Source organism: Pavona decussata, unplaced genomic scaffold (assembly GCF_977016875.1).
Source record: "Pavona decussata unplaced genomic scaffold, jaPavDecu1.1 SCAFFOLD_130, whole genome shotgun sequence".
Classification (NCBI taxonomy): domain Eukaryota; kingdom Metazoa; phylum Cnidaria; class Anthozoa; order Scleractinia; family Agariciidae; genus Pavona; species Pavona decussata.
This window is the reverse complement of record NW_028145544.1, coordinates 1115001-1139439: the sequence shown is the minus strand read 5'-3', so window position 1 is coordinate 1139439 and position 24439 is coordinate 1115001. Positions and strand designations below refer to the sequence as shown.

Here is a 24439-nt window from a genome sequence, read left to right as displayed (position 1 = left end):
TTTTTCAGTTTTCGCTCGCACCAATATGATACCGTGAAAATAACCTGCATGGATTACATCTTGACTTGTATCCCCCTCAAGAAAATTAAGGCATGGGTCTCTAGTTATTTATATATTTACTTGAAAAAATAAGAGGGTGACCTATCATCTGAAGATTTAGCCGTAACTTCGTGGGACTTACGCAGAGTAACATGGTTGCAAATGTCAAAGTATTGACATACACGATGTATGTAAATTGAGTTACGTGGTGCGGCCGTAACGTCGTGAGACTTTGGAGAGTAACAACCCCCACCCTCACCCCTCACCCCTCACCCCCACCCCTCACCCCTCACCCCCCACCCCTCACCCCCCACCCCCACCCCTCACCTCTCACCCCCGGAATAGACCTGCCGAAACACAACGTCTTCGAAATTCTTCCCTTATCGCTCCTGTTGCCATGGAACCTATAATAGGTAACGCAGTAGAACCAGCCAGCGGTTTCATTAACCAGTATCAAAGATGGCGGACAAGCCCTCGTATTCAGTGAAAGGTATATTTACTTTGGGAATTTGCTTAAAATTGAGACGTTATCTCAAATCTGAAGTCATAGAACTGCTATTCAAGAAATAATTTTGCATTTTGACTTTACTTTTTCGTATTGTGGAGATCTGCGGTTTTGAAATTGTACTGAATGTGTGTCAGTACTGGTGTTGCAGATTCGATGTATCGTGAATAAGGGAATATAAATGTTAGATGATTTTTTATTGCAGTATGTGCAAGGATACCCATTTCACTCAAGCACTTATGCCTAGGAATACTGGTTGTTCAAACGTCATCACTGGTGCTCACAATGCGTTATTCTAGAACTCACAAACAGGACGATCAAATGTACATTGCTTCAACCGCTGTTGTTTTCGCGGAAATTTTCAAGATTCTGGCATGTCTGGCGGTAATTTTTCGTGGATCAAGTTATCGATGGTCGTATTTCTTGAGTCAATTACGTGAGGAGATTCTAAATAAGCCGTGGGAAACCCTAAAACTGGCTGTGCCTTCTGGACTGTACACCATTCAGAATAATTTGCTGTTCTTGGCACTTTCCAATTTAGACGCTGCCACGTATCAGGTTGGAAACTCTTCTATTGTCATGTGTATGTCATTGAGTATACGCGGGGGAGTACAGTACCATGGGGATATAGGTCTTCTCCTTAGACATACTGCTAAAGCCGATGATACACAGTGAAACAGTGTTCAACATTTGTTTCTTAACAAATATTCAACAAATGTTCTCAATTGAGGATCACTTAATCCTGCCAATTTCAATTCCCGTACAAAGCTGATGTAATTCATTTAATATTACAGATACTGTACCTTTATATCATGTAGAGTTAATTATTTTTTGTCTTTTCTTTCAACTACAGGTCACATATCAACTGAAGATTTTAACAACAGCATTGTTCTCTGTTTGTATGCTTCACAAAAGAATAGGAATTTTAAAGTGGATTTCTCTCGTTCTCCTTATGCTCGGAGTTACATTAGTTCAGGTATGTACGTTCCACCAAATATATTTGGCATTTGTTTTATATTTTCAATCTTGCATTCTTGATGTGCATAATCATGTTCCTTAAATTTATATTTCTGCATAAATCATGAGCATTAAAAGGGAAAGTCCCTTTTTGACACCCTCATTTTAAATAATTTCATTCTAATTATTAGTGGCATACAGATGAAGGAAAAACATCCAGTTCAAAAGAGCTCTCAATATCAGGTCAATTTGTTGGTCTTTTGGCCGTACTGACAGCATGCTGTTCCAGTGGCTTTGCTGGGGTCTACTTTGAAAAGATTTTAAAAGGAACTAAAGCAAGTATATGGATGAGAAATGTGCAGTTAGGTAAGTTAAGGTCATTTGTATTAAAATGGGGGTAGGGTATAAAACTAAAGGCAACTATCATTAAATTACAAAAAGGAAGGACTCTGTTAAAGTAAGTAACTTTCTGGGAGTAGCAATAAAATTTGATCAATTATACAGCTATATGCAACAAATTTAATCCTGAAAGTAGCATCCACATAAAAAACCTTTAAGTCCATAAACGGAACAGCCTTAACAAGAACTAGAAAGCATCACATATCATGTACCAAAATGCCAGATACAAACTATCACAACACAAGGAGTGAACATGTCATTTGATCATAGCAAACTAGTTAACAGTCAGAAGTAATTCAATACAAGATGCCTATACTGGCATATATGCGAGATGCTGTGGCTGATTCATTTATTCCAACAGTATGCCTCGCCGATTGATAAAACTATCATTGCTAATGGAATATTTTGAGTCACGAAGATCGCGTTACGTTGTTTCCCTTGTGTTACGCTACTGAGGGTCTCACCGGAAATTTTGGAAATTCCATTATGATAACGTAAGCTTCTCAATGACCTCTTTTCTGTCTCCCATCGTGGTTCGGGACTGTCAAACAAAGCACGATTCCTTCGCCAGGAACTCTCCAATTTCCACCATTTTAGATGTCGAGTGCTTCTTGGAAGTTGTTCTTTCGATTTACGGCTTCAAAATGGTGAAATTTCCGTTTAAAAATGGCACACTTGAGTCCACAACATGTTAACAATATGGCGCCACAAATTTAATCTGTTTTTAATAAATATATCAAATGATGCGTTGATGCCGCACAGGTAGGGGTGAGTGGGTCCGCTCCCTCGCAATATAAGTGACAAGAATGGATTTTGATTGGCCTGCTGTTGTTGAAGACAATCAGAACAATACATTCCGAGTAGGAGAGGGGAGAGTTTAGTAAATAAATTAATGTACAGATTTGTGGCTACGATGAAGAAAAAAAAAAAAGAAATCGACCCGTTTTTAGACACGGTATGCCCCCTCAGGGCATCCCGCGTAATTAATATTCCCTCAAATAAGTATGCATCGCACAGATTTATGGTAGGTATTCTTATATTAGGGGTGTGGAATGGTCTGTCTTAAAATCCAGAACCTCACAAAATTTAGCCAGTAGTTTAAGTCTTGGTATCTCAGATTTTGTTGTCTTATTTTCTGAGCTTCCTTTGGTTATGCTGTATATTTACAAGTAAAGGGAATGTATTAGGCCGTAGTCTATTGACTATGCAGACTCAGTGGTGATTTTAAAACACAGGTCTCAGCTTATCAGCAAGTGTCAGGTTTACCATTTAGAAAAAGAAAAAGCCTAGTAACAAATTCCACATTTTGCCAGACTTGGCATTTATCACATATCACAGACTTCCCAAATGTTGACAACAGTCTGTCTGTATTGCTGTTGTTATTTTAATTACGTGTTTCGTTGTTATTGGTACAGGTTCATTTGGTGTGATATTCGGCTTGATGGCTGTGTGGATAAATGATGGAAGTCAAGTGTCCAGTGGAGGTTACCTTCAAGGTTATAACAGAATAACATGGATAGTTATTTCCCTTCAGGTAAAACGTTTTAACCAGAAGATGCTTCAGTGGTTTGACCATATACAGTATAACACAAAGACAGATAGACAGACAGACAGACAGACAGACCTGCAGATGGTCTTTATTTTAGGACGGTGCCTACTATTGTCACTGCGCACATGTTCTGTTCCGTGCGCATCTCGAGATACTTGGGTTTCCTATGGGTAGTGCTCACTAATACGGGGATATTTTTGCGCGGTTTAAAACTATGCGGAGAAAGCAGAACTTAGCAAGTGCTCTTGGTATCCAAAAAGAAAATTGGGGGTAGCCATGCATTTTTCAGAGAAAATTAAGCTTCTATCTAGGAAAAACTGCCATACATTGCTTTATATTTTGGCGCTTTTTGGAAGTATTGTTGTTTAGTTATCTCTGAAAAATTCGTGGTTACCCCTAATTTTTGGATTTCAATAGCCCTTGCTAAGATCTGCTTTTCCTGTGTAGTCATAAACCACACAAAAATACTTCTGTATTAGTAGGCACCGTCCTTAAACACAATAAAAAGGTTATTAAGCTTTGGAGATTGTAGGGTCAGGTCTGGGACACAATTACTGTGTACTAGTTAGTTATTCCCATAAAGGTGTTTCTTGTATCAAGAAGACATCCCATCCCTATTGTTACTTGTCTTATAATTTTATATATTGTAATTTTAGATGATTAACACTAAAAACTCCCCTATTAATAAAATTTGTATTGTAAATTGTAACGATGGGACACTCAAGATTTACAGGGAGGTACAGGAGTAAAAAGGAATACTGTCATGTATAGAGTAAACCAAGGAATGATGTTTATACTGTCAAGCGTGGAATAAACTGCAGAATGATTCAGCCAGTGAGAACCGATAAATTATTAATAGAGCAGCACTTCTGTAAACAGTTTTACTTACTGAGTTTTGCACCTACCTTAAAGGGTCTTGTTCATTCACATCATAGGTAAGCTTTATAATTTAAGGTATGCCAGTAATTCAGCTTTCTTCCCCAGATTAAATCAGTTGAATGTATTTGAGCCTAACAGTAATTTTGTCCCATATGCGCTTTCCCTCTTCCTTCTTTTGTAACGGCGCTGATCGAGCCGAAAGCTCCCCTCTCATTATTATTTATTTTTTTATTTTAGGCATTTGGCGGCCTGGTCGTGGCTGCAGTTGTCAAATATGCGGATAATATTTTAAAGGGGTTTGCCACATCAGTGTCTATAGTTGTGTCCTCATTTGTGTCATTCTACTTCCTTGGTGACTTCCGGCCAACAAGGTAAAGAAAAAATTAAAATATAATTTGTCATGTTGTGAAAGTTTCAGCCTGCCAAAGATTAGAAAGCTGTTGTGTAAGGAGCTGAAGGGAATTACGGTGTTACTCACCCTTAGTGGGGGCAGCAAGAAAGATTTTATGATGTACAAAAAAACCATACAAGGGTGAAGTGTTAATGACTTAATGCACGCCATAGGGTTTAGAATTTTTGTCATGGTCTTGTTCTTCCTCAAATGACATTTTTGAGAAAAAAACAATTGGTTTACAGGGGAATTTGGAGGAATTTACCTTTACAAAACACTGTTTGAAAGCAAGAGCAGCAGTCAGGTGGAAAGATTGCATGACAAGCCAATAGTGGGTCTGTAAGGGCGGCTTATAGTGTCAAGGTTACGGTACATTTGGGGGACGAGGTGTGAGATGAGTCTGGCATTTAAGGACTTTGTTTGGAGGCAAGTTTATTTCCGGGTTTAGTTCAGGGGTGGGGATGGTTCTGAATATTACCTTTGGTAGCCCAAACTAGCTTTGTCCTTAGGCTAGCAGGTCATGTCAAAAATAAAAGAGAGAAAGTGAATGTAAATTTTAAATAGGAAAGAATATTAATATGCTTGTTTTGTTTTGATTTCAGTTCCTTCTTTCTTGGTACATGTGGTGTGTTAGCAGCTACATTCCTCTACAGTCTGCCAGAAAGGCCAACAGGACAAACAACATTACCAAAGCCTATATAGAAACATTGTGTATTATTTAAGTATCACACACACAATAAGAACAGTGCTTCTTGAGTGAAATGCGCTGCGGTGTTGGCGCTTGTTTCATTATATAAATTTGGTGATTGTAGAGAAAATATTTTGTTAGTAACTAAATAATACAAAAAGAGGTCTAGCCTGTGAACAGGTACTTTGTGTGTAATAAACATGGGAGGGAGGAGTGTATGGCTTCTGTAGTCTCCCTTTGGTTTTCTTCTCCTTTGCCTCTTACCCTACCCTGGAGGAAAGGGTAGAAGCATCTCACCAGCCCTTTTTTCTTTTTCATCCCCTCCCCCAACCCCCCCCCCCCACTCAATATCTTACCTCCCATTGTTTTGCCACCATCATTTTCCCTGGGTTTCTGACACTCTGCTCCACCCACCCCACCCTCCTCTCAACCCTACTGTTCCCCACTGGGAGGCCTGTTCACAGGTTAATTATAACATATGGGGAAGAGGGATGTGTTTTATTTGTGCTATAAGAGTGATATATGGTATTTAATTAAATGGGGTAAAATTTATCAAATATTACTGAAATTTGTTTGGAATTGCGAGGAACAAGCAAACAGGATATACATTTAAAGTAAAAAAAATTAGGAAGGGTATGATTATAAATTATATTATTGTTAAGTTTTATTCTGCCACTTTCAGAAGACTAGAAGTCGTCAACAGTATTTATTTCTTTTATGAGATATAAAGTCTTAAAAATAATTTTCTGTGTCTAAAGTGTTATTGTAGACTATGAGTGCTGGCTTTTCTCTAAAGGATAGCTAAGCCAGTGACGCGCACCAACACGCGTGGAAATTCACGGCCTCGCATCTCCTCGTGTGTCTTATCGTGGGTGAGGAGATTTCCACTTGTTAACCTGAGAGAAATAAGGGACTAGTGAAACTGAAGTGTTATGGTGGTAATGCCTTTATTGAATTGAATAAATGCCCCTCCCCTCCCCCATCATCTGTGCTGCTGCCTCAGCGATTAATCTGTGCAGTTACTGTTAAGAGATCGTTCTCTGGAAGAGTTATAACCTCTATTAACTTTGTATATGATTGAGAATAAGCAACACTCCAATTTCATGTCTCACAGTAATTGTTTGTTTATCCGCGCCTTCTCTTATTATTTACAATAAACAATAATTGTTTATTGTAAATAATAAGAGAAGGCGCGGATAAACAAATTGACTGATGAATTTGAAACCTGAGTATAAAGTATTTGTCTGAAAGAGGATCCAAGACATTTCTGGTTCTCGTACAGAACACAAGTTAAGAATGAACGATTTTATTTCTTCTTTGTAAAGGTATACAACTATGATATCTTTCCTCAATAAGAACATGGGCTTTCCTTGGTAACATTGGTGCACCCCGAACATAAATTTTGTGCGCATGCGTCACTATGCATTCATTTCCAATACCGCACCCAAGAAATAACCCCACGAAATACACTAGAATCTATAATCTGTAAGAATTTGCCAGACAAGGGAGGCTCCCCTTTTTTGAGGTTTCTTTTAAAGTGGCGACTGAAAAGCGTTCATTCTTTATCAGTTTAAGAAAAATCCACCGAAACCAGTCGGTATACTGGTATACATTATTCCACTTAATTCAACGCCATTCTTTGTTGATGTGCAAAGTGAGACTTCGTCGGTTCCCCCGGACGCGGTAGCGAGCTATGGACCTCGCTGATTTTTCGCCACTGCCATAGAAAGTGACGCGTCGGTTCCCCCGGACGCGGTAGCGAACTATGGACTTCGCTGATTTTTCGCCACTGCCATAGAAGGTGACGCGTCGGTTCCCCGGACGCGGTAGCGAGCTATGGACTTCGCTGATTTTTCGCCACTGTAATAGAAGGTGACGCGTCGGTCGCACGCGGTAGCATTTTCCTTAAATTGTTACCCGCAGTGTATTTCTAACGGGAGCAGTAGAGGATGCCGACCCTCGACTAGTGTCAGTTCACCTGCATTGCGCATGCGTTCTTCATTTTGTGCCTCAACTCGCACAGACATTTTTTTCAATTATAGCTCCTTTTAGACGAGAAGAAGCCGTGAAGGAATACGTGAAAAAGTTCTCTCTCCATCATCTTTAAGCTATCTGAGAGAAGGACCTGTGAACGAATAGAACGAAGTGTAAAAATAGGTACGCAAGAAGTACATGTGTTCACAACCCGACATTTTTTATTCTTTGACCCTTTTTTAAAAACGTGAATGCTGGCAAAGAAGACAGTTTTGCGTACATAATATTTGTTAAGTTAAATTCAAATTGGACTGAATACATACAAGTCAAAATTTTATTTGGGGAACACAATAAAAGCTGATATGTCACTCAATTTTCAATTACAGAAAATGCTGCATTTATAGCACCAACAGAAGAGTAGTTTCTGTTGGCTGTCCTTTGGCACATGCAGTTGAATTTGATAAACGTGTCTCTGTGTGTTTTTTTTAAGTAAGCAGACAACAGAGAGAAGAAAAACAATGTGAAGGACGTCTAGCCAGTAAGACCCGAGTCCCCTCTCTGACAATGAACTCGATTTGTTTCATGGTTGTCCCTTGTTTAAAATTCTCAGCCACTCTTCACTTTTCGAAATTGTGTGTAAAACTAACCTGATCCTGTTTGGATGTGAAGTAATCCTATCTTTGAACCATAGTCTCTTTTTAGGATGCTTGTGGCTTGTAGCTCTTCCAGCTCTGGAACCGGCCAAATCAGCACCTGCTCTGTGAGCTCCACTCAGTCTCCATCTTTACTGGTTAAAGAGCCTTTTGAACCTCAAGCAGAAGAACACTGTTGATGAGAAAATCGTTGCGTTACAATGAGGATAAAGCATTTCTGGGGCATGGCTTTGGGACAATTGGGCCAGAACCATCCAACGCTGCAATTCCAAACATAAATCGGTTAACTCTTAGAAGGTATTTTAATACTTACAAATAATAATAATAATAATAATAATAATAATAATAATAATAATAATAATAATAATAATAATAATAATAATAATAATAATAATAATGATAACAATAATAATAATAATGATGATGATGATGATGATGATGATGATGATGATGATGATGATGATGATGATGATGATAATAATAACAATATAATTTATTTGACTTATTTACGTGATATTTTAAGTTTCACTTGGCTCACAGGCTACGCTACGCGCCCTGTGGTGCTTCTTATACTGTGCATACAGAGAGTTTTACTGCGCATAATAATAATAATGCAATTTGTATTGTACAAATCTTATAACAAAAAAATTCAAATACATATAACAACAATAGATAAAAATGCTAAACGAAGCAAAGTTATGTAAACCAAATAATTCCAATTGCGCCTGTCGAATAGGATGATCGTAGCCACCTTAATACGTTTTGAATGTTAATTTTGACATCGTTGAATCTCAAAAAAAATGTCCAGAAGCGAACAAAGGCGTTGAAACTAAAAGTAAGAACAATAGTACTTTACCTTTGTTATAAGACTGCAATCTCTAGACCAATCTAAAATTGGCCTTCTTCAGTTCATCGTCAGATCCGTTGCGATAAGAATTCTGTTTGTCTATGCATGTATTGAATGTGTTTTTTTAAATATATTTTTTCTCTTTTTATGTTTTTTTTTTTTTTTTTTTTTTAGTTTTGGGGGGAGAGGGGAACAGCAGCGGGTCTGTTGTCTTCATCCACGCAGCTGCAGCAACAAAGGAAGTGGTTTTTGCACCATTTCTTCAATCTTTGAATACGACTTCTTGGCTGAAGAGACAAAACAGAGAGCTACCAGATATAGGATCATCCTAACAATATACCACAATAACAGAAGGAGCTTCATACTATTAAAAAAGCAGAGAATTGAATCTAATCCATTTCCGTGGAAGGAACAGAGAGGCGCGTTTGAACTGAATTTCAACGACGTTGCGAATCGTCGTTACTCTGCTTGGGTCGTGGAAACGTAAATCGATGAATAAAGTATTCTAACTGGAATTACTTAATTCGTCCCACCATATGAAAGATACTAATTATGAATATTCAAGTCGAACTAAGTTTTGTCTAAAATCGGTCCTTCGTGTAAAAAGTTATACCATTCTTAACGTTACTAAAGACTTTATTTTTCGAAGAATTGAAAAAAACAAACACTTTAATTTAAAAGCCATAAATATGATAAGTAGAAAATCACAAGATTTTTGTAAAGTGGAGGCCTCGGGAACGAAGGAAAAACGTTTTACTAAGGTACAAAAGAGCTTCTAGCCATCCGTGCGTGATTTTCAGTTGATAATAAATAAGGTGGGGACTGGGGACCATAATATGTGCTGCTTGACAACTAACACATGGACAAACACAGCGATGACCAAGAAGGAATATTATCATCGTATTTTTTGTCCAACTTACCTTGCTTGTTGATTTTTCGGGCAGTGATTCATTAATGGGAAGATGGGCAATTCCAGCAGACACAGCGTCAGTTTTTTCCGACTTGCATACAACTGGACTGTCTGGAGCTTGGTTCCCCGACGCGCTTGGATCTTTCATCTCTGTCGCACATGGCGTTTGATTATCAGGTGCACATGGAATTTTATCCTCACAAACGCATGGGGCTTCAACCGTTGACCCACATGGAAATTTAATTTCTGACGTCGTCTGATTATCAGCCGAGACGCACGGGGCTTCATTCGCTAATTCACGTGGAGCTTGAATTGCTGGCATGTATGGCGGAACCTTCTCATTGGCGTTAGCTCCAACAAACGCGTCCCGAGGGCATTGAATCCGGATGAAAAGCGGGATCTTGGGAGGAGATTGGTTGGTTGGCATGTTGGGGAAGATGGCTGACGAGCCTTCAGGAGGGAGGGTCACAGTAATTGGAACAGTTTGGTCTGTAGGCTTAGCTGGCGTAGGGTGTTCTTCCTTTTGACAAATTGCCAGTGGTACATACCAACCTCCCTGAATCCATACATGATTGAAAAGTGACGTGTAGTTATAATTCAACAGACAGTATTCGTCGTACATGAATTTCCCGACGTCAACTGCCTGTCCAAGAGCTTGTGTCATCTTTCTGTTTTCCATCTTTAAAGGAAAACACAGTCCCTCCAGGTGGTCATATTTTTCTTTCAGTGTATTTAATTCACTCACTGCTTTGGTGAGTCCTTGCTTCCATAGTTCGTCTCGAGTTTTTAAATTGTCCCTTTCCTTTTCAAGGGATTTGCAGTACTCCTGCCACTCAAGAACTTTCTCACAACATTCTTGTGCTTGGCTGTATTGTGCGTTGCTGTCTGCTTGCAGCCAGCTTGTTTGATTGAGTAAGCTTTGGATTTCGGCATTTTGTTGATCTATTATGCTGATCAGCTGTTCTTGAGTATATGAAAACAATTGGCTGGAAGCCATGACCCTAGGAGAGAATTCACAGTTTGTAATGTCGCTCTCGCGAAAAAATTTAGGATAATTACGAATATTAATTACATCCATTTTGAAATCACTGGTGATCCTTGGAATCTGATTGGTCCAAAATGGTGCAATTTATTCCCAAATTGCACCATTTTTTGCCCTAAATCGCATCCTTTCTTTAGCCCATCAAAATGGAAATGAAGTAACACAAATAGAATATTAATATTGACAATGATACTCTGTGATTTCAAAATGGATGTAATTAAGTGGTAATTGAACTTCGTGTCGTGCAATTTTGGTCTGAAATCATACTTGTGATTTCAAATCAAACTCGCGCTGCGCGCTTGTTTGATTTTGAAATCACGCGTATGATTTCAGACCAAATTGCACTCCACTCAGTTCAATTACCAATATAAATCATTTCTCCGCCTCATCGTTGTGGCATAAGAAACTTAAATTGCAAATAAAACGAAGTTAAAGGAATTTTATGATAGAGGCTGGTAACAATATTTCTTCACATTTGAAGAAAAAGAAAAGAGAGGTAAAATGTTTCAAGTTTTACTGGACGATTGAAATTACGTGCAAGGCAAATAAATTGTTATTTGAATCATTTTTTTTTCTGCGACATTTTTCAATTTGTAATGTGTGACATGAGTCCGCGCAATTTTCAGGGATTTTATCGGAGGCATGTGTTTTCTTTAAGATCGTCTTCAAGGATTTAAAAGGGACCTTCATGGACGGTAACGCAGTCTTTTCCTTCCTCTCTTGATGAAAGTTTTCGTCCTTTCGTTAATTATAACAAACTTATGTGTTACCATGGGTAATAAATTTCACGCGCGTTTTGTCAAAATTTTATAATTTTCCCGAGGCTACTTTTGGGCGCAAGTGAAATTATTTCATAATTTCACGAGCGTTCCATTGCATTACCTTTTAATATAATGGATGAGAAATTACGCTCACAATCGTGAGTTTTTGAAACATTGAAATAGCAATTTCGTAATTTGACAAGTGAATTTATAGACGCTGAAATTTCGCGGCAAATTAAGAAGTAATTTTTCACGCCTGATATTACCATTAAAGCAAACGCCTCTTTTCTTCCTAGCGTGCAAAACGATTTCTGAGACGATTAAGGCTTTGTGAATTGGCTGTTAATATATATTCCCCGAAATGAACCGCTTGATACTTACAATTATAATTTTGTGATGGGCCTTTGCAGAAGGCAAAAGACTATAATTCCTCGCAATCTGCTTTTCGTTGTATAAAAAATTCAAGACGCATCTTACCTTGTCTTGACAGGTGGCGTTCCTTAACGAAAAGATCAAAATCTTCACGGTTTAATCAAAATTTTCCAAGCTTCAAAGCGAAATAAAACTTTCCGCGAAAACAGAAAACTTTTAGTTGTTATAGTGATGATTTGTTACGTCATAAGTAGGCAAACGTAATTATTCAATTTTCACCGCGCGCGCCTTAAGTTCATAAGCGGTTCGAACGACTTTAAATAGAAAAAAAAAAACGATAGACAGCTTATCTGTGTGGACAGCTAACTTTCGGTAACAACAAAATCAAATATTCACGGTTTAAACAGAATTCTGCAGGAAAAGTTTAATTCAGTTGTCAGAAGTGTTGATTTCTTACGTCATAACAAGGCGAATGTAATATTAAATTTGCACTGCGCGCGCCATTAGTAATAGAAAACGATTCGAACTGTGATAATTAAATTATCTGCAGTTGAAAGAGTTGCATGCATGTTCATTTACTGTTATGAAAAGGGACGTTTCAGTCTTAGAACATCTCTTTTAGCTTCTTTATAGTAGCATATTGTCACGCAAAGCGAAGTTATTTATCGGTGAGTGATTAACAAAAGCAATGCACTGTACAGCGGTTAGATGCGTTACATACGGGATACTTGATTGAAATTTAATCGTACCCAGGCCATCTTGCAGTGAGATAGGAGTAATAAACAATTAGATAATGAGCTCGAAATTGCTATCGCGTGGTAGATGATGAGGGAGAAGCCCGAATCAACCATTTCGCACAGAAATTGAGAGCGAATAATCTAATACCTACAAGAGTAACTGATGCGGCAAAGGGGTGGAAAGAAAACAAAAGGGTAGAATCTAATTAAGACAGAAATGAAACATTCTACAGCTACATTCCTGTACAGTATGCCAGAAAAGCCAACAGGACAAACAACATTACCAAAGCCTACATAGGAATACTGTGTATTATTTAAGTATCACACACACAATAAGAACAGTGCTTCTTGAGTGAAATGTGATGCGGTGTTGGCGCTTGTTTCATTTCATCAATTTGGTGATTTTAGAGAAAATATTTTGTTAGTAACTAAATAATACAAAAGGAGGTCTAGCCTGTGAACAGGTACTTTGTGTGCGATAAACATGGAAGGGAGGAGTGTATGGCTTCTGTAGTCTCCCTTTGGTTTTCTTCTCCTTTCCCTCTTACCCTACCCTGGAGGAAAGGGTAGAAGCATCTCACCAGCCCTTTTTTCTTTTTCATCCCCTCCCCCAACCCCCCCCCCCCCCCCACTCAATATCTTACCTCCCATTGTTTTGCCACCATCATTTTCTCTGGGTTTCTGACACTCTGCTCCACCCACCTCACCCTCCTCTCAACCCTACTGTCCCCCACTAAGAGGCCTGTTCACAGGTTAATTATAACATATGGGGGAGAGGGATGTGTTTTATTTGTGCTATAAGAGTGATATATGGTATTTAATTAAATGGGGTAAAATTTATCAAATATTACTGAAATTTGTTTGGAATTGCGAGGAACAAGCAAACAGGATATACATTTAAAGTTAAAAAATTAGGAAGGGTATGATTATAAATTATATTATTGTTAAGTTTTATTCTGCCACTTTTAGAAGACTAAAAGTTGTCAACAGTATTTATTTCGTTTATGAGATATAAAGTCTTCAAAATAATTTTCTGTGTCTATAGTGTTATTGTAGACTGTGAGTGCTGGCTTTTCTCTAAGGGATAGCTAAGCCAGTGACGCGCACCAACACGCGTGGAAATTCACGGCCTCGCATCTCCTCGTGTGTCTTATCGTGGGTGAGGAGATTTCCACTTGTTAACCTGAGAGGAATAAGGGACTAGTAGAACTGAAGTATTATGGTGGTAATGCCTTTATTGAATTGAATAAATGCCCCTCCCCTCCCCCCATCATCTGCGCTGCCGCTTCAGCGATTAATCTGTACAGTTACTGCCGTGAGGGACTTTAAGAGATCGTTCTCTAAAAGAGGTATAACCTCCATCAACTTTGTATATGTTTGAGAATAAGCAACACTCCAATTTAATGTCACACAATAATTGTTTGTTTATCCGCGCCTTCTCTTATTATTTACAATAAACAATAATTGTTTATTGTAAATAATAAGAGAAGGCGCGGATAAACAAATTGACTGATGAATTTGAAACCTGAGTATAAAGTATTTGTCTGAAAGAGGATCCAAGACATTTCTGGTTCTCGTACAGAACACAAGTTAAGAATAAACGATTTTATTTCTTCTTTGTAAAGGTATACAACTATGATATCTTTCTTCAATAAGAACATGGGCTTTCTTTGGTAACATTGGTGCACCCCGAACATAAATTTTGTGCGCATGCGTCATCATGCATTCATTTCCAATACCTCACCCAAGAAATAAACCCCACATGATACACTAGAATCTATAATCTGTAAGTATTTGCCAGACAAGGGGGGCTCCTCTTTTTTGAGGTTTCTTTTAAAGTGGCGACTAAAAAGCGTTCATTCTTTATCAGTTTACGAAAATCCACCGAAACCAGTCGGCGCTTGAAAAGTTCACTTAGTGGTATGCATCTTCCCACTTAATTCAGCGCCATTCTTTGTTGATGTGCAAAGTGAGACTTCGTCGGGTGCCCCGCACGCAGTAGCGAGCTATGGACTTCGCTGATTTTTCGCCACTGCCATAGAAGGTGACGCGTCGGTTGCCCCGGACGCGGTAGCGAACTATGGACTTCGCTGATTTTTCGCCACTGCCATAGAAGGTGACACGTCGGTTTCCCCGCACGCGGTAGAATTTTCCTTAAATCGTTTCCCGCAATGCATTCCTTACGCGATCAGTAGAGGATGCAGACCCTCGAGCAGTGTCTCGGTTGAGAAGTTCACCTGCATTGCGCATGCGTTCTTCATTCCGTGCCTCAACTCGCACAGACAATCTTTTCAATTATAGCTCCCTTTAGACGAGAAGGAGCCGTCAAGGAATACGTGAAAAAGTTCCCTCTCAATCATCTTTAAGCTATCTGAGAGAAGGACCTGTGAACGAATAGAACAAAGTGTAAAAATAGGTACGCAAGAGGTACATGTGTTCACAGCCCGACATTTTCTATTCTTTGACCTTTTTTTAAAAACGTAAATGCTGGCAAAGAAGACAGTTGCGCGTACATAATATTTGTTAAGTTAAATCCAAATTGGACTGAATACATACAAGTCAAAATTTTATTTGGGGAACACAATAAAAGCTGATATTTCACTCAATTTTCAATTACAGAAAATGCTGCATTTATAGCACCAACAGAACAGTAGTTTCTGTTGGCTGTCCTTTGGCACATGCAGTTGAATTTGATAAACGTGTCTGTGTGTATGTTTTTTAAGTAAGCAGACAACAGAGAGAAGGAAAACAATGTGAAGGACGTCTAGCCAGGCAGACCCGAGTCCCTGAGTCTCTGACAATGAACTCGATTTGTTTCATGGTTGTCCCTTGTTTAAAATTCTCAGCCACTCTTCACTTTTCGAAATTGTGTGTAAAACTAACCTGATCCTGTTTGGATGTGAAGTAATCCTATCTTTGAACCATAGTCCCTTTTTAGGATGCTTGTGGCTTGTAGCTCTCCCAGCTCTGGAACCGGCCAAATCAGCACCTGCTCTGTGAGTTCCACTCAGTCTCCATCTTTACTGGTTAAAGAGCCTTTTGAACCTCAAGCAGAAGAACACTGTTGATGAGAAAATCGTTGCGTTACAATGAGGATAAAGCATTTCTGGGGCATGGCTTTGGGACAATTGGGCCAGAACCATCCAACGCTTCAATTCCAAACATAAATCGGTTAACTTTTAGAAAATATTTTAATACTTACAAATAATAATAATAATAATAATAATAATAATAATAATAATAATAATAATAATAATAATAATAATAATAATAATAATAATGCAATTTGTATTGCCTAAATCTCATAAAAAAAAATTTAAATACGTATAACAATAGATAAAAATGCTAAAAGAAGCAAAGTTAAGTAAAACAATTATTCCAATTGCACCTGTCGAATAGGATGATCGTAGCCACCTTAATACGTTTTGAATGTTAATTTTGACATCGTTGAATCTCAACAAAAATGTCCAGAAGCTAACAAAGGCGTTGAAACTAAAAGTAAGAACATTAGTACTTTACCTTTTTTGTAAGACTGCAATCTCTGGACCAATCTAAAATTGGCCTTCTTCAGTTCATCGTCAGATCCGTTGCGATAAGAATTCTGTTTGTCTGTGCATGTATTGAATGTGTTTTTTTTAATATATTTTTTCTCTTTTTATGTTTTTTTTTTTTTTTTTTTTTAGTTTTGGAGGGAGAGGGGAACAGCAGCGGGTCTGTTGTCTTCATCCACGCTGCTGCAGCAACAAAGGAAGTGGTTTTTGAACCATTTCTTCAATCTTTGAATACGACTTCTTGGCTGAAGAGACAAAACAGAGAGCTACCGGATATAGGATCATCCTAACAATATAACACAATAACAGAAGGAGCTTCATACTATTAAAAAAGCAGAGTCTTGAATCTAACCCATCTCCGTGGAAGGAACAGAGAGGCGCGTTTGAACTGAATTTCAACGACGTTGCGAATCGTCGTTACTCTGCTTTGGTCGTAGAAACGCAAATCGATGAATAAAGTATTCTAACTGGAATTTCTTAATTCGTCCCACCATATGAAAGATACTAATTATGAATATTCAAGTCGAACTAAGTTTTGTCGAAAATAAGTCGTTCGTGTAAAAAGTTATACCATTCTTAACGTCACTAAAGACTTTATTTTTCGAAGAATTGAAAAAAAAACTTTAATTTAAAGGCCATAAATATGATGAGTAGAAAATCACAAAATTTTTGTAAAGTGGAGGCCTCGGGAACGAAGGGAAAACGTTTTACTAGCTTCTAGCCATCCGTGCGTGATTTTCAGTTGATAATAAGGTAAGGACTGGGGACCCTCATATGTGCTGCTTGACAACTAACACATGGACTAACACAGCGATGACCAAGAAGGAATATTATCCTACTCGTATTTTTTGTCCAACTTACCTTGCTTGTTGATTTTTCGGGCAGTGATTCATTAATGGGAAGATGGGCAATTCCAGCAGACACAGCGTCAGTTTTTTCCGACTTGCATACAACTGGACTGTCTGGAGCTTGGTTCCCCGACACGCTTGGATCTTTCATCTCTGTCGCACATGGCGTTTGATTATCAGGTGCACATGGAATTTTATCCTCACAAACGCATGGGGCTTCAACCGTTGACCCACATGGAAATTTAATTTCTGACGTCGTCTGATTATCAGCCGAGACGCACGGGGCTTCATTCGCTAATTCACGTGGAGCTTGAATTGCTGGCATGTATGGCGGAACCTTCTCATTGGCGTTAGCTCCAACAAACGCGTCCCGAGGGCGTTGAATCCGGATGAAAAGCGGGATCTTGGGAGGAGATTGGCTGGTTGGCATGTTGGGGAAGATGGCTGACGAGCCTTCAGGAGGGAGGGTCACAGTAATTGGAACAGTTTGGTCTGCAGGCTTAGCTGGCGTAGGGTGTTCTTCCTTTTGACAAATTGCCAGTGGTACATTCCAACCTCCCTGAATCCATACATGATTGAAAAGTGACGTGTAGTTATAATTCAACAGACAGTATTCGTCGTACATGAATTTCCCGACGTCAACTGCCTGTCCAAGAGCTTGTGTCATCTTTCTGTTTTCCATCTTTAAAGGAAAACACAGTCCCTCCAGGTGGTCATACTTTTCTTTCAGTGTATTCAATTCACTCACTGCTTTGGTGAGTCCTTGCTTCCATAGTTCGTCTCGAGTTCTTAAATTGTCCCTTTCCTTTTCAAGGGATTTGCAGTACTCCTGCCACTCAAGAACTTTCTCACAACATTCTTGTGCTTGGGTTCTTTGTGTGGTGCTCTCTTCATTCAGCCAGCGTCGTTCATTAAATAAGCTTTGGATTTCGGCATTTTGTTGATCTATTATGCTGATGAGCTGTTCTTGAGTATATGAAAACAATTGGCTGGAAGCCATGATCCTAGGAGAGAATTCACAGTTTGTAATGTCGCTCTCGTGAAAAAATTAAGGATAATTATGAACCAAATCATTTCTCCGCCTCATGATTGTGGCATAAGAATCTTAAATTGCAAATAAAACGAAGTTTAAGGAATTTTATGATAGAGGCTGGTAACAATATTTCTTCACATTTGAAGAAAAAGAAAAGAAAGGAAAAATGTTTCAAGTTTTACTGGACGATTGAAATTACGTGCAAGGCAAATAAATGCTTATTTGAATCATTTTTCTTTCTGCGACATTTTTCAATTTGTAATGTGTGACATGAGTCCGCGCAATTTTCAGGGATTTTATCGGAGGCATGTGTTTTCTTCAAGATCGTCTTTAAGAATTTAAAAGTGACCTTCATGGACGGTAACACAGTCTTTTCCTTCCTCTCTTGATGAAAGTTTTCGTCCTTTCGTTAATTATAACAAACTTATGTGTTACCGTGGGTTGTAAATTTCACGCGCGTTTTGTAAAAATTTTAAAAATTTCCCGAAGCTACTTTTGATAAAACGCAAGTGAAATTGTTTGCTTATTTCACGAGCATACCATTTCATTACATTTTAACATTATGGATGACAATTTACGCTCACAATTTTTTAGACGTTGCCATAGCAATTTTGTAATTTGGCAAGTGAATTTATAGACGGTGAAATTTCGCAGCAAAATTAAGAAGTAATTTTTCACACCTGATATTAGTATCAAAGCAAACGCCTCTTTTCTTCCTAGAGTGCAAAACGATTTCTGAGACGATTAAGGCTTTGTGAATTGGCTGTAAATACATATTCCCCGAAATCAACCGCTTGATGCCTAAGATTGTAATTTTGCAGAAGGCAAAAGAGTGGAATTCCTCGCAATCTGCTTTACGTTGTATAAAAAAATTCAAGACGTATTTTACCTTGTCTTGACAGGTGGCGTTCCTTAACGAAATGTTCAAAATCTTCACGGTTTAAACAGAATCTTCCGGGCTTCAAAGCGAAATAAAACTTTCCGCGAAAACAGAAAACTTTCAGTTGTTATAGTGGTGATTTCTTACGTCATAATTAGGCAAACGTAATTATTCAATTTACACTGCGCGCGCCATAAGTTCATAAGCGGTTCGAACTTTTTTTTTGTAGAAAAAAAAAAAAGCGATAGACAGCTTATCTGTGTGGACAGCTAGTTTTCGGTAACATAAAAAGATCAAATCTTCACGGTTTAAACAGAATTCTGCAGGAAAAGTTTTTCATTTGTCAGTAGTGTTGATGTCTTACGTCATAACAAGGCGAATGTAATTATTCAATTTGCACCGCGCGCGCCATCAGTAATAGCAAACGATTCGAACTGCTATAATTAAATTATTTGCAGTGGAAAGAGTTGCATGCGTGTTCATTTTCTGTTATGAAAAGAGACGTTTTAGTCTAGCTTAGAACATCTCTTTTAGCTTCTTTATAGTAGCATATTGTCACGCAAAGCGAAGTTATTTATCGGTGAGTGATTAACAAAAGCAATGCAGTGTACAACGGTTACACGTAGTACATACGGGACACTTGATTAAAATTTAATCGTACCCAGGCCCTCTTGCAGTGGGATAGGAACAATAAGCAATTAGATTATGAGCTCGAAATTGCTATTGCGTGATAGATGATGAGGGCGAAGAAAGGTAAGGTAAAATAAATAAAAAAATAAATAAATAAAATAAGGATTACACTGAGGAGAAACGCGACTTTAGGAGTCTTCCCCTTCTTTCCACCCTTCACAGTGATTCCTTTCCCCATCTAATATGTTCTAGACAGTATTTCTCAAGGCGATTGTAGATCACTTTGTAACTCGTGAAAACTATTTTTATAGGTTTTCTAAATCGCTTTAGTAAAAGGTTCTTACTGGATTGGAAGGCAGTTTGTAGCCGCTAGATGGACATAAGAATAATTTTTGACCATCGTATACAGAGGCATTTTCTTGACAATATCAACAATCCATCGAAGGAGCAATCGTTTTAGGGAAAACGGCAATAAAAATTGTTAGAATGAAGCAAGGTAAAAGGAGTCCATTAGCGGTACCTCCAAGACTACATGTCGTTTGACCAAGGATCATCCTTCTGTCATAATATCGTTTTACGTGCGCATGCTCAAACCTCAAAACGTACCACATGGAAGGCAAAATGGCTACATTGTCATATATATACATGGCTGAATCTCAGTTTAAGTCAGTAAGGTGGAACTGAGGTGCCAACGAAAGGGATCTGTCTCATATGGTCTAGGGGCCGACTTTTCTCTCCCTCACTGTCTTGTCGGGGACAAGGTATCGGAAAGCATCGCGGAACCATCTCCGGCTGGCATAAGCGAACTGCGGGCCGAAATCTCGTGGTGCATCGTCATGGTACAACGCTCCGGCAAAGCGTCCAGAGGTACCGCTGTCGGCTGTTTTTTTTTTCTCTCTCTTTTTCAGCCATTTTGTCTTAAACATGCCATATGAAAGACACAGTGACTACATTTTAGTAACAGGATGATTACATTGAAATTAAGGCTGGCAAGTCGTCCGAAGAGATCCTAGGGAAAGAAGCGTTTTATTCATGTCCCTTATCATGTCCTAGTCAAATTGTCGACGGTGTATTGGTGATTTTACCATCGAAATGATTCGAACGTTTCCGGGCTCTCATTGAAGACGTCCACACTGTCTCGGGTTATGAAAAGGGAGAATTTTTCTCCTTTTAAGCAAGTACGCGAGTGGTCAACCCGTACTAAAACTAAGACAAACTCTCTAGATATGCATGATATTTCGTTCGTTATCGAAGATGTGACTCTTTTTAGGCAACACTTGTTATTAACCCAGAATGGAATGACGTTAGGTAAATGCTATTCCTAATTTTGATACAACAAATATGAGCTAAAATGTCTGCGTATATTATATATATTAGCAATTTAGGTTTCAAAAAGGTCAAGAATGACTATTTATAATTTTTAAGCCAATTCTACACGTTCCCTTAAAAATATAACATCGATAAATAGATTTACTCGCAGGGGGGATTGCAACCCTTACGTGTCCAAGAACGAGGGCCTGTTTCACAGGAAATTCCTCCTTTTTTTAAAGGAGGCTCACAGAAGTTTTTGTGGACATAGGGTGGAAGTTTTGAAATTACAATCTCGCGTAGAAGACAAACTTCGATCTCCTTCATATACTACAACATCATTTCAACATATGATTAAAGTTAAATTTTTTCATCGGCTTCCAAGAAACAACTGCTACCATAGCACGGTAGCGGTAGCGCATGGCCTCTCATTTTAAACATTATCGATTATCTCAAAATCTAGTCAGACGCTTTATGACGAAACTTTACGGATTTAAACTACTTAATCTAGACAACTTGCAGGCGAAATTAGAAAAAAATCTGTAAGAGCGTTTACAAGTTTTTAATGAATCAATTTTAAGTGGGTGGTTTTATTCATTCCCGCGTTTTTCACAAATATCTCTGGCAAAATAAAACTTGACACTTTCTCTTTTCTGTCAAACGGTCTTCCCCCGCATTTTCACCAGTATCTCTGGCAAAATAAAACTAAACACGTCCTCTTTTCTGTCAAAAGGTCTTTCCTCATAGCAAAACATTTTAATGTATATTATTGGGCTTCATGGGTGTCTTTGATTTTAAGACATTAATGTTTGAAAACAGTTAAAAATAAAGCCCACAGCAGTGAAAACGTTCTAACTTTGCATCAATCGAGCTATCATAAATATGCCCCCACAGATTTTTCTGTTAAATTACAAGCTGTTAAAGCAAGAATTCTTTTCGATATTAGCACAAGTTTTAGGCTCAAGAACCGAAATCGGTGTTAGATAAAAAGCCTGTATCTTGGTCAAGTTTCAGTCCTTCTTCGCTTTCTCCGAATAAGAGTTTTATTTTGTTTGTCAGGGTCTATTTCACTACTATTCACGTGCCTTGAATATTTATTGTAAGATGAACTTGTGCAAAACGTAAAATTTACACAAAATATATGCTCCTGCTTCTCAAGGTCTTCCATTTTTTTAATAAATAAGTGACCAAATTCGCGAAAATGTAAGATCTTCGTGAGAAAAAGTGAATAATATATTGTTAAGTACACACATGTTTGAATAGACAATTTGTCATGCGGTTTAAATGAATAGCTATTGTTGTGAATAAATATATAATTTTCGCAAATAAAAGTAAAGTTTCTTATTTATCTATGTAGACACAAAATAGTTTTATACAAAAAAAGCCGTTAGAACGTACACGTGCTAAAAAATGATATAGACTATTAAATTACATATCAGTAAGAAAAATATATACATATCAGCACAGATATGCCTAATATATTAATTCTGAAAGAAAACGAGTTGTGTTTCCACTTTGCATTAAAATGAAGTTGAGCCAAGTTACTACCCCGCCCACTTAAATTATAACACGTAAATATATACTTGTATAAGTTATGTGCCTTTAGTAATGATAATATTTAAACCCACTCTCTCACCGAGGTGATTTTCAGAAAGGCCCTTGGAAAAAAAAGCTAAAATGAAGAATTATGAGCAGAAAACAATATTGTTTCCCTAAGACAAAGGGCATTGATTTTATTTATCTTTTGAGTGCTTTTGATGGGACTCGTTCTGAGAGAAAGAGACCGACTTCAATGGGAAATCAGACGATGTGGAGGGGACTTAACTGAATATCTGCCTCCCTTGTGTTCTGGTTCCAATTAAAAACATGAAAGATTTTTAGAGCGGTTTTCAATGCAATCTCGAAATTCATGTTTGCTGTGACTTTGCTTTCATCGATTGCGCAGTGAAAACCCCGCAACATTTCAACCATTTAGAAGTAAAATTAAACCAATACCCAGTCGTAACACCCTCGGCTGTTCGCACGCGTTTTCCCGCGCTTGACGCCAGCTACCTATAGTTACTTTGAACTCTGATTGGTTCATATCGTAAACTGCGGTGTTTGATTGGTTAGAGTGATTTCTTTGGGCTGTTCCTACGCGTTTTCCCGCGCTTGACGCCAGCTACCCATACTTGCTTCGAACTCCGATTGGCTCATTGCGTAAATTGCGGTGTTGTGATTGGTTAGAGTGATTTTTTTGGTGTTACGACACACGATTTAAAACCGCTCTACGGACATGTTACTAGCTTTTAAACTCTTATTTTCTCCTATATGGCGTTGAGTTCATCATCTGATATAATATCAAACGATGAGTTGGAATCTTGGCGACGCATATTCACACAGTCCTCTTCGGCATCAAAGAAATCATCTTCGTTTCCTGAGATTGACGCATCTCCGTTCATCACAAGTTCTTGGTTAGGCTGTGCAAGTTCTTCTTCGCGTGACACAGTCCGCGCTCCCTGAGCAGCGTCGTGTTCGATTTTCTGTACGGCGGCGTGGATTCTTAAGTGCAGAAGACTTTGTAACAAGTGGTCACGATGTTTCCTGCAAAGATATAACCATGTGGAGATCCAATGAAGAGCTATCGAATGACAATCACCTGGTTAAAACCGTTGTCCAAAGTTAACACAACTAGTTGAAAGGTCGTTTAATCAATTTCGTCTGAAATATGAAAACGAATGAGGATTTTTTCTGGCCGGTTCCGGAAAGGGGTGCAGGAAAAACACATAGTTCGGTCTGAAATCGGGCCAGGGTTTGGAGAACCAAGCTACACATCACGCGCACCCCCACCACCCCCACCCCTTTCAGGGGCTATTTCGAGGAGTACAACCCCGTTTCCTTGCTACATTTGAATTAGTCAAAAATTGTTTGTTGGTTTGTGACGTGCTCAATACAAACGCCGTCGTAGTTCCCTGAAATTCTTCAACGACGCGCGAAAGAGTGATCACTTCTAATTATTTTGCATTCTTTCGCAAGAACAAACATTCAATCGAAATCCACGAATCGCTTTTACAAATTCAACACGAATTTCTATCCGACACGTCCCAACCAGGAAAATGGAACCACCTCTTCTAACGGAACAAACTAAAACAGCATGTTCCATTTATCTTGACAGCCAAATTTCCAGAATTATGTATGACATGATAAACAACCACTGGCTAATGTTATGTTCCATGCATCTCCTTTCATACCTCGCTCGTTCCAAGTATTCTTTAGCTTGGACCAAGTCTCCTTCTTCCATGTAAAGAAATCCGATCTCTGCGCATGTGTAAGGGGCTAGATAAAAATCCTCTTTGAGGTCTTTACATCTGCAACAACAACAAGACTTGTTTGATATTTTCCTTGATTTCTTCAAACTTACTAATTTAATCGAGAAAGAAAGGAAGCCACCAGAATATCTTCAAGACTCACCGACTAAACGCGCTCTTCAGACATTCCATGGCTTCT

General features: G+C 38.5%; 4 protein-coding genes across 5 annotated transcripts in view; 1 reads left to right on the top strand and 3 right to left on the bottom strand.

Moving 5' to 3' along the window:
- Positions 1-410: 410 nt before the first annotated feature.
- On the top strand, positions 411-6400 carry LOC146468535 (UDP-N-acetylglucosamine transporter-like). Its single transcript, XM_085124362.1, has 7 exons — positions 411-529; positions 750-1102; positions 1398-1520; positions 1693-1867; positions 3316-3434; positions 4566-4699; positions 5322-6400. The coding sequence occupies exons 1-7, from the start codon at positions 499-501 to the stop codon at positions 5419-5421; spliced, it is 1035 nt and encodes a 344-aa protein (XP_084980488.1). The 5' UTR covers positions 411-498; the 3' UTR covers positions 5422-6400.
- A 294-nt stretch (positions 6401-6694) lies between these two features.
- On the bottom strand, positions 6695-12190 carry LOC146468534 (uncharacterized). Its single transcript, XM_085124360.1, has 5 exons — positions 12072-12190; positions 9802-10792; positions 8891-9168; positions 8029-8206; positions 6695-7532 (listed from the first exon to the last, which is right to left on the bottom strand). The coding sequence occupies exons 2-3, from the start codon at positions 10786-10788 to the stop codon at positions 9052-9054; spliced, it is 1104 nt and encodes a 367-aa protein (XP_084980486.1). The 5' UTR covers positions 10789-10792; positions 12072-12190; the 3' UTR covers positions 6695-7532; positions 8029-8206; positions 8891-9051.
- A 749-nt stretch (positions 12191-12939) lies between these two features.
- On the bottom strand, positions 12940-19147 carry LOC146468533 (uncharacterized). Of its 2 annotated transcripts, XM_085124420.1 has the most exons (5): positions 19025-19147; positions 17116-18106; positions 16223-16499; positions 15587-15764; positions 12940-15087 (listed from the first exon to the last, which is right to left on the bottom strand). In XM_085124420.1, the coding sequence occupies exons 2-3, from the start codon at positions 18100-18102 to the stop codon at positions 16383-16385; spliced, it is 1104 nt and encodes a 367-aa protein (XP_084980546.1). In that variant the 5' UTR covers positions 18103-18106; positions 19025-19147; the 3' UTR covers positions 12940-15087; positions 15587-15764; positions 16223-16382. The 2 variants fall into 2 exon arrangements, with proteins under 2 accessions (XP_084980546.1, XP_084980545.1); XM_085124419.1 differs by lacking the exons at positions 12940-15087; positions 15587-15764; positions 16223-16499 and having other exon boundaries at positions 16576-18106.
- A 3132-nt stretch (positions 19148-22279) lies between these two features.
- Positions 22280-24439, bottom strand: part of LOC146468532 (tetratricopeptide repeat protein 39B-like) — a 17563-nt gene continuing 15403 nt past the window's right edge. The window contains exons 18-20 of the mRNA XM_085124266.1: positions 24404-24439; positions 24184-24300; positions 22280-23536 (exon numbers count right to left, since the gene is read on the bottom strand). The exon at positions 24404-24439 is cut by the window's right edge and continues 82 nt beyond it. Of these exons, the coding sequence (XP_084980392.1) occupies positions 23260-23536; positions 24184-24300; positions 24404-24439 (430 nt within the window). The 3' untranslated portion in view covers positions 22280-23259. The remainder of the gene's footprint in view (positions 23537-24183; positions 24301-24403) is intronic.

Coding starts and splice junctions, on each gene's coding strand:
- LOC146468535 (XM_085124362.1), top strand. CDS start 499: ATGGCGGACAAGCCCTCGTATTCAGTGAAAG. Junction 1,103..1,397: donor TAGACGCTGCCACGTATCAG/GTTGGAAACTCT, acceptor TTTCAACTACAG/GTCACATATCAACTGAAGAT. Junction 4,700..5,321: donor GGTGACTTCCGGCCAACAAG/GTAAAGAAAAAA, acceptor TTTTGATTTCAG/TTCCTTCTTTCTTGGTACAT.
- LOC146468534 (XM_085124360.1), bottom strand. CDS start 10,788: ATGGCTTCCAGCCAATTGTTTTCATATACTCAAGAACAGCTGATCAGC. Junction 9,169..9,801: donor CCGAAAAATCAACAAGCAAG/GTAAGTTGGACA, acceptor TTGTCTCTTCAG/CCAAGAAGTCGTATTCAAAG.
- LOC146468533 (XM_085124419.1), bottom strand. CDS start 18,102: ATGGCTTCCAGCCAATTGTTTTCATATACTCAAGAACAGCTCATCAGC.